The following is an 18,808-nucleotide window of genomic DNA, read 5'->3' on the forward strand; positions in this document are numbered from 1 at the left end:
ACCTTTCTAGTGAATATCCATCACAATGTATGATATATTTGACCATATGCATGCAAACAAAGTTTTCCATTGCCCCTCAGTGACAATGATAAACTAAGATGAATATCTATATTCTAAAACTTCCGTTTGTTTCTTTCTTTGTTTCTTTGTTCCTGAACTACAACCAAAACAGTACACGATAGGGCGACAGTTTTAGGCCCACCTGACCGGCGTCCCTTTGGTGCTAATGGAAGTTTCATTGAAATCGGTGTTATATTTTTAGTTATTTACATTTTAAAGTTTAAATCTATCTCCTAGGGAGGGAGGGGGAGGGAGGATAAGGGGGGTTGAGGGGGATGGAGTGGAGGGGAGGGGGGTGGAGGGAGTGGGGAGGGGGAGGAGGGAGGATGAGGGGGGTTGAGGGTGTTGGAGTGGGGGGGGGAAGGGAATGGGGAGGGGGTGGGGTGAGGGTTGAAGGGAGTGGGGAGGGGGAGGGGAAGGGGAAGGGGAAGGGGAGAGGGATGGAGGGTGGATAAGGCGAGTTGAGGGGGGTGGAGTGGGGGGGAGGGGATGGGGGAGGGGAGGGGGTGGAGGGAGTGGGGAGGGGGAGGGGAAGGGGGTGGAAGGAGGTGGGGAGGGGAGGGGGTGGAGGGAGGTGGAGAGGGGGAGGTGGGGAGAGGGGCAGGGGTGAAGGGAGGGGGAAGGGGAGGGTGAGGGGGTAGAGGGGGTAGAGGGGTGGAGGGGTGGAGAGGTGGAGAGGGGAGGGGGAGGGGGGAGAGGGGAGGGGGAGGGGGGGAGGAGAGGGTGCTGCACCAATGCAGGAGAGGTTTGGGCCCAACGGGTCCACTTGGTCTAGTTATATTATATTACTTTGTTCTGAAGGGTAAACAGATTCACAGATACAAATCAAAATAAAACAGGTTTCCTTCCTTCAGGATATTAATAATGTTTTGGACCCTGAATGTTAATGAAACATACAAAGGTGAATTAATTTTACGTTCATTACATACAGTAGATGTATCCAAGGCATTTGCAATTAAACGAGTGTGTGTAGGTAACATCATATCATTTTGATGGGAAATCTGCAGCTAGACAGCAATTTCTATTGGAAAGTCTTGTCTAGGTAAAAGTGCTGAGACCAATTAACCTGACACAAAATGAGGATTTATATATGGTGATTGTATTTAGGAAGTAAACATCTGAACTTAAACATCCTATTCACACTGAAACTGCCGTACCTACTTCCTCTCAAACCTTCACTTGAACCACACCTCAAACAAATTCTAAATCAGTGGAGAAATTCTAGACAAACATGGTTACTCAACCCGACCCCATTTCATCAGCTTCTAACCACCTCCCACTGAAATGTTTGGTGGTGAAGTGGGTTTGTTAATGGACATGTAATTCAGAGGAATTTGAGATTAAATCCCACATTTTGAATTGAGTTGAAAATAATTTACTGGAAATAAACTCTTGCTGTAGGTAAAATCTGCCTTTGTGTATCAATTTAGGTTAAGGAAGAAAATGTGTTACCTTCGGAAGTGTACCTCAGAATCTGTTTATCAACCAGATTCATAGTAACGTAAAACAAAAAGGCACAAAGTGCTGGAGTAACTCATTGGGTGAGCCAGCATCTCAGGAGAACATGGGTAGGTGACGTTTAGGGTCTGGACCCTACTACAAGCTGATTGTGGGGGGTGGGAAGGGTGGGGGGGCTGGGGGGGGGGCAGGGGGGAGGAAAAAATTTGGAAGAGATGGGGCAGGACAAAGCCTGGCAAGTAATAGGTGGATACAGGTGAGGTGGGTTTTTGATCGGCAGATGATTGGACAAAACCCAGAGATGAAAAGACAGGTGTGAGACAAAAGGATTGAAGTGTTGCAAATTGTGAAGCCAGATGAAAGAATGTAGGTAGAAGGTGGAGGGGAAGGAGAGATCAGATGGGGCACAGGGGAGATGAGGCACAGTCCAGATGGGGCACGATGGAGAGAGTGGGGGGAAAGAAAAGGGGAGAGTAGGGGAAGAAGGGGGAAAGGGAGATTTTAGTTACCTAAAATTAGAGAATTCATACCAATGGGCTGAGAGCTACCCAAGTGGAATGTGCTGTTTTATCAGTTTGAATGTGGCCAGAGTAGTTTAGTTTAGTTTAATTATCATCCCGTGTGCCAAGCTACATTGAAAAGCTTTTTGTTGCGTGCTATCCAGTTAGTGGAAAGACTATACATGATTACCATCAAGCCGGCCACAGTGGACAGATACAGGATAAAGGGAATAACATTCAGTGAAAGATAAAGTCCTGTAAAGTCCGATTAAAGATAGTGTGAGTTTCTCCATTGAGGTGAATGGTAGCGCAAGACCGCTTGCAAGCTGGTGATGCAAGATTGGTTTTGTGCAAGATAATAGTTGATGTAATTCCTTTGGTTTCACACTGGATGAAATAACCCAGCACTGCCCTGTACACCAGTGTTCTCTATCAAGGAATTGTGACACCAACTCAAACATGTGGATATACTCCTTTCAAATAGCCACACCTAAAACCCACCCCTGCCAACTCTTTCTGGTTCACAGCCGAGTCTATTGTATAGAGAGGGGAAAGCAAGGGTTACTTGAAGTTAGAGAAATCAATATTCGTACCATTGGGGTGTAAGCTGCCCAAGTAAAATATGAGGTGCTGTTCCTCCAATTTCAGTGTGGCCTCACTCTGACAATGGAAGAGGCCCAGGGCAGAAAGGTCAGGGTGGGAATGGGAAGGGGAGTTAAAGTATTTGGCAACCAGGAGATCGCTTCAAGTCAATTTAAAGACTTGACTCTGAAGTAATAACACTGGACCTGACTTCGAAGCAATGACTCTGGCTGATATGGCAGAGATTATTATTTTTCATTTTTTTAAACATCTAAAACAATCAATGAACTATCCAGGTCTCGACCCGAAACGTCACCCATACTTTCTCTCCAGAGATGATGCCTGTCCCGCTGAGGTATTCCAGCATTTTGTGTCTATCTAAGGTGTAAACCAGCATCTGCAGTTCCACTTCCTACACACTGATCTATTGATCAATTCATTTTGATCTTTATTGCCTTGAATTTTCAAATTTGCTCTTAATTAGGTGTATGGGAATAGATAATTTATTATATTGGATTTCCCTTTACAAATCTTTACATAACTGTCAAAATATTGAAAGTAAATATGCTGAAATCAACAAATTATCCTTCTACAACTCAGTCTGAGGAAGGGTCTCGACCCAAAACGTCACCCATTCCTTCTCTCCTGAGATGCTGCCTGACCTGCTGAGTTACTCCAGCATTTTGTGAATAAATACCTTCGATTTGTACCAGCATCTGCAGTTATTTTCTTATACTATCCTTCTTCAACTCAGTCATTTGGTGTTCATTTGCAAAATATTAAAAAATAAATCATGTCTTTGTTACAATTGCTAGAGGGCATACATCAATTAAAATAAATTATTAACAATATATTTTTTTCATCAAACTGTGACTGAGGTGAAATCAATGCTGACTCATAAAAGTCTAATGCAGCCACGAAAATGTAAGACTAGGAAAATGTTGTAGGACTAGGGCGGCACGATGGCGCAGCGGTAGAGTTGCTGCCTTACGGTAAATTTCCCCGGTACGGGACAAATAAAGGAATATATTATTATTACAGTGAATGCAGCCGGGTTCGATCCCGACTACGGGCACCGTCTGTACAGAGATTGTACGTTCTCCCCGTGACCTGCGTGGGTTTTCTCCAAGATCTTCGGTTTCCTCCCACACTCCAAAGACGTACAGGTTTGTAGGTTAATTGGCCTGGTAAATGTAAAAAATGTCCCCAGTGGGTATAGGATTGTGTTAATGTGCGGGGATCGCTGGTCGGCGCGGACTCGGTGAGCCGATAGGGCCTGTTTCTGTGCTGTATATCTAAACTATACTAAACTAGAGAGGGTTACAGCAACAATAACTGTGGATGCACAGTGTTTGAATTAAATGCACATCTGTCACAAAGGCAGATGTAAGCCAGTGGCCTGAACTCAATCCAGCTTTTAACTAATGAAACCCTGTGATACACAAAATATCTTGACTGGTTATTTGTATAGGAAGAAACTGCAGATGCTGGTTTAAACCAAAGATAGACACAAAAGCTGGGGTAGCTCAGCGGGACAGACAGCATCTCTGGAGAAAGGGGACAGGTGACGTTTTGTCTCGACCCGAAACGTCACCTATTCCTTTTCTCCAGAGATGCTGTCTGACCCGCTGAGTTACTCCAGCATTTTGGTGTCTATTGACTGGTTATTTATTTGTATTCCCTCTGGGCCTTGCATCCCTTAGGTGGAGTGCACACAGAAACATCTGTTTTCTCCGCAAACAGGCTGCGTCAGAGGTTTAGGTGAGACCGCATCTGGAGTTCCAGGGAGAGCATTGGTCTCCTTACTTAAGGAAGGATGTTAATTCATTGAAGGCAATTCAGAGAAAGGGTACGAGTCTGATACTTGGAATGGGTGGGTTGTATTACGAGCAAGGATTGGACAGGTTAGGTTTGGATGTGCTGAAGTTTACGTGTGAGAAGTGACTTGATTGAAATAAACATGGATACTGGAGTGCATTGTGGAGATGATGTTCCCATTTGTGAAAGAATCAGGAACGGGGGGGGAATAATTTTAGATTTAGATTTAGAGATACAGCGCAGAAACAGGCCCTTTGGCCCACTGGATCCGCGCCGCCCAGCGATCTCCGCATATTAACACTATCCTACACCCACTGGGGACAAGTTTTACATTTGCCCAGCCAATTAACCTACATACCTGTACGTCTTTGGAGTGTGGGAGGAAACCGAAGATCTCGGAGAAAACCCACGCAGGTCACGGGGAGAACGTACAAACTCCGTACAGACGGCGCCTGGAGTCACTAACGAACCTGAGTCTCCGGCGCTGCATTCGCTGTAAGGCAGCAACTCTACCGCTGGGCCACCGTGCCTAAGTGGGACTAACTTATATGGTAGGTCTTGGTCGGCATGGATGGGTTGATGCAGTACTGCCTGTTTCTATGCTGTGATCTACGTACAGTCATCATAAGGTCATAAGTGAGAGGAGCAGAATTAGGCCATTCAGCCCATCAAGTCATCTCCGCCATTCAATCCTGGCTGATCTAACTCTCCCCCCTACCCCATTCTCCTACCTTCTCCCCATAACCTCTGACACCCGTACTAATCAAGAGTCATAGTCAAACAGCACAGAAACAGCCCTTCGGCTCAACTTGCCCTTGCTGACCAAGATGCCTCACCTACCCGAAGTGCATTTGCCTGCATTTGGCCCATATCCCTATCAACCTTTCATATCTATCTACCTGATCAAACACCTGATAACTTTCACCATAGTAACTGCCTCGACTACTTCCTCTGGCAGACACACAATGCTGGAGTAACTCAGCGGGACAGGCAGCATCTCTGGAGAGAAGCAATGGGTGACGTTTTAGTCGAGACCCTTGAAACGTCACCCATTCCTTCTCTCCTGAGATGCTGCCTGTCCCGCTGAGTTACTCCAGCATTTTGTCTACCTTCGATTTCAACCAACATCTGTGGTTCTTTCCAACTTCCTCTGGCACCTTAGTGTAAGAAAATAACTGCAGATGCTGGGACAAATCGAAGGTATTTATTTCACAAAATGCTGGAGTAACTCAGCAGGTCAGGCAGCATCTCAGGAGAGAAGCAATGGGTGACGTTTCGGGTCGAGACCCTTCTTCAGACACCTTGCTCCTCTGGCACCTTGTTCCATATACCCATCACCTTCAGGTTTCATGTGAAAAGGTTGCCCCTCAGGTTACTGTTAAATCTTTCCTCTCTCACCTTAAATTCCTCTCCCCTACTGGTTAAAAGTGTGCATTTACCCCATCCATTCCAGCATTTGCCCGATCTCTTCCATAACACCATGACATCTATCTATTCCATGGCATGACATCCAAAGAGGAAGTTGCTTCCCATTTATGGGCCAATGTGGTGCTAATAAATATTGAGAAATCGCAGATAAGGAAATCTGAAATAAAAGCAATGGATTTGTTGCACTCAGCAGGTCAGGCAGCATCTATGGAGGGAGGAACAAGTTTCAGGTTGAAGACCTCACATCAATACTGTGAAAAAGGGAAAGTAAGTTAGTCTTAAGTTGCAGAGAGGGAGGGGTATGATAAGGGAAATAACCTTTGTTGGGTGAGAGCAGATAATGTCAATGCCAGCAAGATAAAAGATCAATGAGGAAAGATACCAAGATCACAAGCAAAGAGACGTTTAAGCTGTGCATCTCAGAAATATCGACTAGGTTCAAACCCTGACCTTTATTTTCAACGTTATTTTTCCCCGAGGTGCAGAATTAAGATCAATGAAGCACAATAATGCAATTCAGATGAAGATACCTTGGAGCAAAGTTACAAATTGTGCATTTTGTCAAAAAGTGTCAATACGCATTAGAGACTGTTCACAACAATATAAAATGGGTGATCAGACCAATTGCCATCATAAATCGACAGCTGTTTGTGGGTAGCTATGGGTAATTCGGCTAGAGATCCAGGGATCCAGGGAAGATGTCACCTGCAGCCAAAAATCCCAATCATCACATACCCTGGTGCCTGCTGAAGGAGGAAGAGGATTGTCCTAGGCAGGCTCAGTGGTGATGTTGGGACAAGATAAATAAAATTCACCTTCTGCTCTATCTGCAGATATTTTCGCTAACCTGGCCTCTTTGAACAAAGATGGCACAATGGTACATTGGTAGAGTTGCTGCCTCACAGCACCAGAGACCTGGGTTCAATCCTGACTACGGATGCTGTCTGTACTGAGTTTGTACGTTCTCCCTGTGACCCTATGGGTTTTCCACTGGTGCTCCGGTTCCCTCCCACACTCCAAAGACGTACAAGTTGTAGCTTAATTGGCTTCTGTAAATTGTAAAGTGTCCTTGTAGGTTCGTGCTAGTGTACGGGGTGATCCATAACAAGAGGAGTTGAGTATAGGAGCAAAGAGGTCCTTCAGCAGTTGTACAGGGCCCTAGTGAGACTGCACCTGGAGTACTGTGTGCAGTTTTGGTCTCCAAATTTGAGGAAGGATATTCTTGCTATTGAGGGCGTGCAGCATAGGTTTACCAAGTTAATTCCCGGAATGGCGGGACTGTCATATGTTGAAAGACTGGAGCGACTAGGCTTGTATACACTGGAATTTAGAAGGATGAGAGGAGATCTTATCGAAACGTATAAGATTATTAAGGGGTTAGACATGTTAGAGGCAGGAAACATGTTCCCAATGTTGGAGGAGTCCAGAACAAGGGGCCACATTTTAAGAATAAGGGGTAGGCCATTTAGAACAGATGAGGAAAAACTTTTTCAGTCAGAGAGTTGTGAATCTGTGGAATTCTCTGCCTCAGAAGGCAGTGGAGGCCAATTCTCTGAATGCATTCAAGAGAGAGCTAGATAGAGCTCTTAAGGATAGCGGAGTCAGGGGGTATGGGGAGAAGGCAGGAACGGGGTACTGATTGAGAATGATGAGCCATGATCACATTGAATGGCGATGCTGGCTCGAAGGGCCGAATGGCCTCCTCCTGCACCTATTGTCTATTGTCTATTGATCGTTGGTCTGTGCGGACTCGGTGGTCCGAAGGGCCCCGTTTCCAGGATGTGTCTCTAAAGTCGAAAGGGTGCATAAAGATACTCTGCGGTCAGTCTGGGAGTTGAGAACTGGCAAAAGTGACTTGGGGCCCATCTGAAAGACCCAGGGTTAAGGTGGTATCTCAGAACTTTGTTCTCCACTGTGTTTGAGATTCTCTGAGTCTGAACATTTGTACCTGTTCTCAACAACCTTTCTTCTTTAACCCCAAATACCATGACATTCACATTTCTCAGTCCTACCACAAATGTTGGCCATCGCTTGTCTCCAAACCAGAATACTAACCTCCGTCTGATATGGCGTTAGCCTGGAAAAAAAAACATAGAAGCGGATGAGAGTACTTTTCTCACACTCTAGAAAGAGTTGAACACACAGTTTTGTTAAACGGGGTATTCATATCATATACTGTACATGCTAACACTTGGTAACATTACCTTGGTTAACCTATGATCAGCGTTTGTCGGCACTGGGCCTGTACTCGCTGGAGTTTAGAAGGATGAGGGCGGACCTCATTGAAACTTACAGAATAGTGAAAGGCATGGATAGAGTGGATGTGGAGAGGATGCTTCCACTAGTGGGAGAGTCCAGGACCAGAGGTCACGGCCTCAGAATTAAAGGACGTTCCTTTAGGAAGCAGATAAGAAGGAATTTCTTTAGTCAAAGGGTGGTGAATCTGTAGAGTTGTGGAGGCCAAGCCAAGGTAAGGCAGAGATAGATAGATTCTAGATTAGTGTGGGTGTCAGGGGTTATGGGGTGAAGGCTGGAGAATGGGGTTAGGAGGGAGAGATAGATCAGCCACAATTGAATGGTGGATTTGATTTGATGGGCCGAATGGCCTTATTCTGCACTTATCACACGAACCTATGAACTTATGAACAGTAAGGTAATTGTTCCCAGCACTAACCAACAGTTATAAACATCAGTCCCTCAGGTGAGATGGTATCACTTGTAACGCAGATGAACAATCTGGATCTGCTATTCCCTTTTACAAAATACAACCCTCACAATGAAAAGTCGATTTCATTGACAAATCTTTGGGCAGCAGAATGACACGGCAGTCAATACAGCTGCCTCACAGCTCCAGTGACCTGGGTTCCAACCCGACATCTGGTGCTGTCTGGGTGGAGTTTGCACATTCACCCTATGACCACATGGATTTCCACTGTTTCCAGCACCCAAACGCCTGCTGGCAGATCAAAAGACCATGGCAAATTGCGAGTTGGGAGAGGAAAGTTCATAGGCACCAGAGAGGAAATAGTTTGCTGGGGAATAAATGGGAATAGTGTTGATGATTATGCTCCGAGAATCAGCATAGAACTCGATGGGCCAAATAGCCATTTTCTGCATCATAACTTAATACAGGTATAATGCGAATATGTAATATAATAAAAAGCTGCTCCTCAGATCCTTATTAAATCTTTTAACTCTCATCTTAAAACTATGTCCTCTGCTTCTTGATAATGTGAATATCCTGGGTAAACTACTCTGTGTAAAAAGACTCTGTGCAATTACCCTATCTATTCCAGCATTTACCCAATCTATTCCATGACAGCATGGCCACCATCTACTCCATAACATGACATCAAAGAAGCTCTTGTACATGGGCCAATGCCGAGCGAAGTAATATTGAGAATCATATTTCGCCTGGGCAGCTTGCAGCCCAGTGGTATGAACATCGACTTCTCAAACTTTAGATAGTTCCTCTGTCCCTCTCTTCCCCTCCCCCTTCCCAGATCTCCCTCTATCTTCCTGTCTCCACCTATATCCTTCCTTTGTCCCGCCCCCCTGACATCAGTTTGAAGAAGGGTCTCGACCCGAAACGTCACCCATTCCTTCTCTCCCGAGATGCTGCCTGACCCGCTGAGTTACTCCAGCATTTTGTGAATAAATACCTTGAGAATCAATAATGTGAATATCCATACTGAGAATTGGACAGAGCACAATAGATGAATTAAGGAACACTCTTTTTTATTATGTAATAAAAAGGAACCCCAGATGCTGCTTTATACCAAAGATAGGCACAAAGTGCTGGAGTACCTCAGCGGGTCAGGCAGCACCTTTGGAGAAAACGGACAGGTGATGTTTCAGGTCGACTATTTTTTATTACTCGGGCTGAAACAGGTGACGTTTCAGGCCTACTATTTTTTATTACTCGGGCTGAATTGGTTATAACACAATTTGGATTGGGATCAAGAGAAGCACTAAAAGGTTACTTTGGATATTGAAGAACAGAAAGAAAATTAGCATGCAAAAATTAGAGGGAAAAATATTGTTTCTATATAACCTCCCTGCAGTAATCAGACACCATTTCCTCTTAAGGACACAGTCTGTCAGTTTTACCGCGGGTAGCCATTGAAATAAACATACAACAGCTTCTACAGACAATTCTACTCTGTTAAACAATGTAACATGCAGCCTTTGATATTTTTATATAGGAAAATAACTGCAGATGCTGGTACAAATCGAAGGTATCACAAGATGCGGGAGTAACTCAGCGGGTCAGGCAGCATCTCTGGAGAGAAGGAATAGGTGACTTTTCGGGTCTCGACCCGAAGTCTGAAGAAGGGTCTTGAACCGAAACGTCACCCATTCCTTCTCTCCAGAGATGCTGCCTGACCTGCTGAGTTACTCCAGCATTTTGTGATACCTTTAATATTTTTAGATTGCATTAACAAACATAAACTTATAGATATTAATAAGATTCATTTTTTAAAACCCTCTGGGGAAAAATCTTTATTATTCAAACTCTTAAGTTCTCTAGCCCCGTGAACATTTCCCATTGACATCATTGTCTTTGTAAAACCCTTTCCTCTCACACAAGGTTTTGTTGAGGATGCATCTATCGTGGTGCAGCAGAACCACCTGCATATAACATATATAATACTATGTCTAAAATGTTGACCGTTTCTGTCACATCACATCATTGTAATTTGTAACATGAAGGTAAATGTCTGTGGGTTAAAGAGCAGGGTTCGGGTAAATGGATTGGAAATTGGGTAAGAATTTATGAATAATTTTAGATTTTAGATTTTAGAGATACAGCACGGAAACAGGCCCTTCGGCCCACCGAGTCCGCGCCGCCCAGCAATTCCCGCACATTAACACTATCCTACACACACTAGGGACAATTTTTACATTTTACCCAGTCAATTAACCTACATACCTGTACGTCTTTGGAGTGTGGGAGGAAACCGAAGATCTCGGAGAAAACCCACGCAGGTCACGGGGAGAACGTACAAACTCCGTACAGACGGCGCCCGTAGTCAGGATCGAACCTGAGTCTCAGGCGCTGCATTCGCTGTAAGGCAGCAACTCTACCGCTGTGCCACCGTGCCGCCCTAATGTGAATGTTGATGCATACAATGATCTTTGTTCAGTTTCCTTTCCCCTACAGGTAACCCCCTGTGTCGTCTTGTATCATTTCCATATTAATAATTCTGTGCAAATTAATATTCATGTTTTGCTGCCTTTTAATAATGTATAAGTTCTGAATCCATTGGAGAAATAAGTCTGAAGAAGGGTTCCGACCCGAAATGTCATTTTCCCATGTTCTCCAGGGATGCTGCCTGACCCACTTGAGTTACTCCAGCACTTTGTGTCATTCTTTGGAGGTCCTGGCCTTTAATTACTGGTCACCATGAATGACCACAGCTACAATCCAGCTGTCGTAGTGATTGAAGATAGTCACAAAAATCTGGAGTATCTCAGCGGGTCAGACAGCATCTCTGGTGAAAAGAAATAGGTGACGTTTCGCGTTGAGACCCTTCTAGGGATTACAGGGAATCTATCACTTTCTCTTTGTCTTGAAAGTAGAGTTTTAAAGCTTGATCTCAGCTTTGCAGGGGTTAGCGATTTCTCCCAGTGGATCAGGCCCCAATGAACATGGACATATCAGGAAGAATGGTCTTGGTAGGAGGGCTGGGGGAAGACGAAGTATCTCCGATGTGATCAACACACAGGTCAGACAGCAGTAAGGTCAGTACATCAGCAGAAGTCAGAGATAAGATGTACAGTATTTAAAAATTGCCCACATAACACCCTTGTACAAAAAGTGGTGTTAGGATAAAACAGCAACGACAGACCAGTCAATTTAGCAATCTTCAGAAGCAGAATTAGCAGTCAACGAAACAGATATCGATCGATTAGAGAAAGCCAGCATGAATTTGTCAAAGGCAAATTGCATCGAGCAAACTTGAGTAGAGTTTTTTAATTGATCATATTAGTCAGAGGGTTGATGAGATGACTGTAGTTGATGTGGTATATACAGACTTCCAAGGCATTTGATGAAATTCATGAATATCATCAAAGTTGAATCACGTAGAAAAAAAGATTATATGGCAACATCAACATCAAATTGACTAAATGGGTGGAAGCAGAGAGTAGGAGTGAAAAAAATATTTTTGAATTAAAGGACATTTGTACAGTGCAGCCTCCTGATATCAGAACCAGGACCACTACATAACTAATATATATATATTAATGACTTGGGTGTGAAGCTGCAATATCCAAATGTGCAGATGACACAAAACATGGAGGCTTAGTGGATGGTGAAGAGGGTAGAAATAGATTTCCAAGAAATAGAGGCTGGCTGATCAAATAAGTGGATGGGTAGCAGATGAAATCTCATGCTGATAAATGTGAAGAATTATATGTTCATAGTAAGAATGAGAAGGGCAATGTAAGCAAAATTCTAGAAGGGTTAATTGAATGGGGGGGGGGGAGAAGAGCAAATGTGTATGGTTTATTGAAAATGACAAAACAAGGTGAGAAAGTGTTTAAAAAACAAGCCTGAGTCCCTTTGATTTATTTATTTTAAAAAAGAAAGTCGTTATGAAACTTTAGGAAACAATTGTTTTAGCCACAGTTGGAGTAGTGCGTTCGGCAGAACACACCATGGGAACTACACTCATCCCCCTGCAGGACCTATACATCAGGAGGTGCAGATCCAGAGCAAGCAAGATCATGAGGGACCCCTGCCACCCCAGTAACGGACTGTTCCAGATGCTACGATCAGGCAAACGCCTCCGCTATCACGCTGCGAAAACGGAGAAGATGAGACGGAGTTTCTTCCCACAGGCCATCAGGACTGTCAACTTTTATAACCCCAGAGACTAAATTTTTGTCGACACTAATAGTAACTTATTAACTTATTTATATGCTGTAACTGTAATTCTTTTTTGTGCACAACCCGCAGGCATTGCCACTTTCATTTCACTGCACATCGTGTATGTGTATGTGACAAATAAATTTGACTTGACTTGAGTACTGTGACTAGTTCTGGGTCCCACAAATAGGAAGGATGTAAAGGGCATAGAAGAGACGTGCTGGAATAATACCAGGCAAGAGGGGCTTCGGTCAGAGGAACAGAATAGGACTGTAGGTTCTTACCCTTGGAGCGGAGGAGGTAATGATGGGATTTAATAGACTTACAGTAATTAAAATCAGGAAGGGGTCAGCCAGAGTGAATAGAAATAAACTTGTCTCATTGACTTGTGGATCAACAACAACAGGACATTGAATTAAGGTTCTTGGCAAACATCTGAGCAAGAGATAATGAGGGGCAACCACATAGATTGCAGATGCTGCGATCATGAACAAAAATGCAAACCACTGAAGAAACTCAGTGGGTCAGACACAAAGATACTAGAGGAGCAAGATAGACCACTCGACCTTAAAAACTGTAGTATGTCATGGCGCCATTTTAGTAGGCAGAAACTTGCAGAAACATTTTAAAAGAAAAATAACAAAAATCTGTGAATTGGTAGATGAGATATATTCTGCATTTTAATGGTATCATCACACATACTGTTCCCCCAGAACACTGATTACACTGCGAGAGGCATAGCGAACGGCGGGTTTTGACTACTAAAATGGCGGCCGCTATGCTCCTTTGCGTACTACACTCTGAAGAAGGGTCTCGACCTGAAACATCACCCATTCCTTCTCTCCTGAGATGCTGCCTGACCTGCTGAGTTACTCCGGCATTTTGTGAATAAATACCTTCGATTTGTACCAGCATCTGCAGTTATTTTCTTACACTTCAGTATAGGTGATTTCAACGGAGTGGTCCATCTCGCTCCTCTAGAATCTTTGGTCAGGCAGCACCTTGAAGGGAAACTGATATACTACAGTTCTACCTGAAATGTTACCTTGAGCAGCACAGTGACACAGCTGGTATCCTCACAGCGCCAGAGACCTGGGTTCGATCAAGTTCTTGGAGACTGTGGGTGTGCAGTGTGCACATTTCCCCTGTGAATGCTTGGGTTTCCTAAGGGTTCTTCAGTTTCCTCAAAGCCATTGCTGGTAGCAGAGGTAATAAAGCATAATTTTCCAATTTTTCTTACAAAATAGTAAGAGGCTCTTCAACACATTTGATCTATGTCAGCTCTCAGGCCAATCCCTTTTGACCCATTATCAAAACAAATAAGATTATTAAGGGGATGGACACGTTAGAGGCAGGAAACATGTTCCTAATGTTGGGGGAGTCCAGAACCAGGGGCCACAGCTTAAGAATAAGGGGTAGGCCATTTAGAACAGATATGAGGAAAAACTTTTTCAGTCAGTGTTGTGAATCTGTGGAATTTACTGCCTCAGAAGGCAGTGGAGGCCAATTCTCTGAATGCATTCAAGAGAGAGCTAGATAGAGCTCTTAAGGATAGCGGAGTCAGTGGGTATGGGGACAAGGCAGGAACAGGGTACTGACTGAGAATGATCAGCCATGATCACATTGAATGGTGGTGCTGGCTCGAAGGGCCGAATGGCCTCCTCCTGCACCTATTGTCTATTTTCTATTGTCTCTGGTCTATTTCCCCACATATTCCAGCTACCTACTGTTCCTCACATATCTATCAACTCCCCACATCCCGGATCCTCCTACCCCATCAAGTGTCTTGCTAACACTGCTGGGAACTTTTCTTAGTCAATTAACCTTCCAGCATGTCATTGAGATATGGGAGGGAAACCACATGGTCACAGGGAGAATGTGCACTGAGGGTCAGAATTTAACCCAAGTCATGAGAGCTGTAAAGAGGCAGCTCTATCAGCTGTGCTCATTAGGAAAATCAGTGATAAAAGAACCATCTAGGACTCGAAGATATCATTTTCACATTTAAGAGTAAATAAGCTTCTTTTTATGTGTAAGAAGAAACTGCAGGAGCTGGTTTAAATCAAAGGTTGACTCAAAATGCTGGAGTAACTCAGCAGGTCAGGCAGCATCTCTGGAGAGAAGGATTGGGTGAGACCCTTCTTCAGACTGAAAAGTCTCTTTTCGTAGCAGTTCCAGAGATTTGCTTGCAGAGTGATAACGGTTGGGATCTATGGTTGGGAGTTTTGGAAAATGAAAAGGATAAAAGAGAGAAGGGACATGACCTGCCAAATAACGACAGCGAATCAATGAAGATGGGAAACAGCAAAGAACAGAAAACTCCATTGGAAATAGATCCAAAGTGCTCGAGTAACTCGAAGATAAACACAAAAGGTTGGAGTAACTCAGCGAGTCAGGGGGCATCTCTGGAGAGAAGGAATGGGTGACCTTTTGGGTTGAGACCTTCTTCAGACTGAGAGTCAAGGGAAAAAGAAATGCGAGATATAGATGGTGATTATAGAGAGATATAGAACAAATGAATGAAAGATATGCAAAATGTGACATTTTTGAAAAGCAGCATTTGCAGATTTCTGAAAATAGATCAGTGGCCCAATAATAGTGTCAGTCAGAGTAGAAATTGGAACATAGAGATCAATATAACCAGCTGCATGAAGCATTAATTAAGTAGGGATTTCATCTTCATTTACATTGAAGAGATTTTCTTAAGCAATATTTAAAGAATTAGACTTGCATGTCACGTGTGGCTGTACCTAATGGCTGCGCCGCGCTGGCAGTCTGTTTGTCTTTTTTCCTTTTTTTTTTGTCTGTGCGTCGTTGTTGGGATGGTTTTTGTTTTTGTTTTTGACTGTGTATGTGTGGGGTGGGGCGGGGGGTGGTGGGGTGGGGGAAACCTTTCTTTTTTTAGGTCTCTTCCCCGGGGCGTGGCTCGGTCGCGGGGCCTTCCATCGCCCGTGGGGCCTTCCATCGCCCGGCGCGGCTCGGCCGCTGGACATAACATCGCCGGCGTGGCTCGGCCGCGGGACTTAGCAGCACCCGGTGCGGCTCGGCTGCGGGGCCTTCCATCGCCCGGCGCGGCTCGGCCGCTGGACTTAACATCGCCGGCGCGGCTCAGCCACGGGACGTTTCAGTGCCCGGTGCGGCTCGGTCGCGGGGCCTTCCATCTCCTTGCGGGGGCTGTGCGTGTCGGTCGCCTCGGTAAGGGTCGAGCTGCCTGTCCGTGGGCACGGGGGGGAAGAGAGTGGAAGTTTTGTTGCCTTCCATCACAGTGAGGGGGTGTTTGGAGTCACTGTGATGGATGTTTGTGTTGGGGTCGTGTGTCTTGTGTTCTTTTCTTTTTTGTTGTGTTCTGTGACTGCTGGAAATGTAATTTTGTTCGGTACCTCGGTACCGAATGACAATAAAGCTCTGTATAATTTGCTTCAATAGTAAAGAGAATTAGACTTGCATTCAAGAGAACTTCCTGGATTAAAAACGCAACTGACCAACTGGGGTAACTGAGGAATGAATTGGCTTCGACCTGGCACTCTGCAGTGAGTCAAGAATGATTATGATTGCCTTGTGGTAAACACTTCTCTGGGGAAGTGAACATTGCATAAGGTGTTTGAATTTGCAGCAATTCCAGATAACATGTATCACTTAATGTTATGTAAGTGCCGTCAAAATGGAGATTTTGTCCTATTGTCTCAATAGGATGCCCTGGACTGGGGGGGAGGTTTCTAATGCACCCTGATGTTGCACTCCTGATGGAGTCGAGAGGCACAACACAAAAATCATACAATTCCTCACAAAGTCATTTCATTTGAATGGAGTGGACAAGCTGTGAGAGTAGATAAATAGTAGCTAAAGGGCCTGTCCCACTTAGGTGATTTTAAGGCGACTGCCGGTGACTAGGCTGTCGCCGAACGTTTGCCGGGGTGTCGCGGGCATGATCGTGAGGAGTCTTCAATGAATCGTAGCGGATCTCGGCGCGTCGCAGAAATTTTTTCCAGGTAGAAATCTCTCGGCGACAGCTGGCTTGTCGCCAGGTATCGTAGCTTATTGCGGGCGCTGTCTGTCGCATGCTGTCCCCGGGTTTGCTAGGTTGTCGCAGATGCATTTAGAAGCACGTAATATTAAATTAAGAAAAGGCACTTGAAGATACCAGAAGATAGTTTGTGTTTAACCGATTTATTTACCATCAGGACATTTGACAGGTAGATTGGAGGCGACAGTTTGACGGTCAGGTAAGCGTGGGAATTTTGCGATGTTTCCGAAGACGGTGTAATCTATTAGCCAGGTGCAAGATTCACGAAAAAAGTAACTTGTATTGACCTGACGGCATTGTCGTGGTCATTGTCGTGGGGTAAAAGAAAATTTTGGCGACCTGCTACGACTTTGACAGTTGCCGGCAGTCACCTTAAAAATCGTGTAACTGGGACAGGCCCTTCAATTACATATTTTGATCAACTAAGTTTAAATAAATGTTTTAATTTCTGTCCTTTCTTTATTTTAATGCTTAATGATTTAATGTTTTCAATTATTCCCTTACTTTATGAGTATCCAAGTGATTCTGAATGCCAAAGAAAATTGAGATACATCTAAAGCGCTTGACATAATCGTCAGCTAAGTTTACAGTTTACTAGACGGGTGTGGACATGTTGGGTCCAAATCTCTCCTGCAACCCTCCCCCAACTGACGACACTCATCCACTCCATCCGCCCTCAAGCCCCCTTAAAACTCCCCCGGGGCGGGCGAGGAGGGAGAGGAAAGGGGAGAGGGGAGAGGGAGCCACTCACCCCGACCTCAGTGCGACCATCGCAGCAGCCAGCAGTAGGAGAGCTCTCCTCACCCCCCCCCCTCATTGGCCGCTACTCCTGTCACCCGGGCAGGTCCTGCTCGCTGGAATTTAGAAGACTGAGGGGGGATCTTATAGAAACATATAAAATTCTTAACGGGTTGGAGAGGCTAGATGCGGGAAGATTGTTCCCGGTGTTGGGGAAGTCCAGAACCAGGGGTCACAGCTTAAGGATAAGGGGGAAGTCTTTTAGGACCGAGATGAGAAAACATTTCTTCACACAGAGAGTGGTGAGTCTGTGGAATTCTCTGCCACAGAAGGTAGTTGAGGCCAGTTCATTGGCTATATTTAAGAGGGAGTTAGATGTGGCCCTTGTGGCTAAAGGGATCAGGGGGTATGGAGAGAAGGCAGGTACAGGTTACTGAGCTGGATGATTAGCCATGATCATATTGAATGGCGGTGCAGGCTCGAAGGGCCGAATGGCCTACTCCTGCACCTATTTTCTATGTTTCCATGTTTCTATGCTCCCCTCTGAGCAGCAACGCTCCCCCAACTGCGCATGCACGGATGCGGCAGCCATCTTACGCAAGTATTAGAAAAGGGATTTATTAAAGTTTAAAAAGTGATTTTTAAAGTTTAAAAAGTGAATAACCTTTTAGCAATCATTTGAACAGCAGGCCAATGGTGAGTAAGGTGGGCTTAAAATTGTTGTGCTACCGTGTACTGTTTTGGCTGTATTTCGAAAACAAACCTACAAGATGAGAGTTTTAGTAATATATAGATTATCAAATGCACAAAGTACAGCAAGGTACAGGTACAATGAAAAAAAATTAGCCTGCAGCAGCATCTCAGGCATATATATGCAGAGAGATACAAAAACGGATACACCAATTAACCATACAAATTTTAAGAAAAGATTGTGCAAAAAAGATATCTGTGCACAAATATAATTGAAAAGGGGAAAAAAGGAAACTCATAGTAGGGCAAAAGGTGTGCCATGTTATTCTATTATCAAGGTCGGATTAGGATTGTGTAGGTTGACTCAGGAACATTTACAGTTGTATGAAAGTAGCCGTTCCTGAACCTGGAGGTGTGGGAACTCAGCGTTTTTTTATCTACTGCTGAACGGTAGCATTGAGAAGAGGGCATTGCCCAGATGGTGAGGAACGTCAATGATAGATGCTGCCATCTTGAGGCAACACTTCACGGAGATTCTTTCATTAAGGTGGAGGACTGGCCTATGATGGACTGGGCTGGGTCCACCACTCTCTCTGCAAGGTAGACACAAAATGCCGGAGTAACTCAGCGGGTCAG

At 44.6% G+C, this 18,808-nt stretch overlaps 1 protein-coding gene across 1 annotated transcript in view; it reads right to left on the reverse strand.

Annotated features, from left to right (window-relative positions):
- LOC144599958 (regulator of G-protein signaling 14-like) overlaps nucleotides 1–18,808 on the reverse strand; it is a 118,665-nt gene that overhangs the window by 83,410 nt on the left and 16,447 nt on the right. The window contains 1 exon segment of the mRNA XM_078411238.1: nucleotides 7,902–7,923. Within this exon segment, the coding sequence (XP_078267364.1) occupies nucleotides 7,902–7,923 (22 nt within the window).

The sequence above is a fragment of the Rhinoraja longicauda genome, chromosome 14 (assembly GCF_053455715.1).
Source record: "Rhinoraja longicauda isolate Sanriku21f chromosome 14, sRhiLon1.1, whole genome shotgun sequence".
Lineage (NCBI taxonomy): Eukaryota > Metazoa > Chordata > Chondrichthyes > Rajiformes > Arhynchobatidae > Rhinoraja > Rhinoraja longicauda.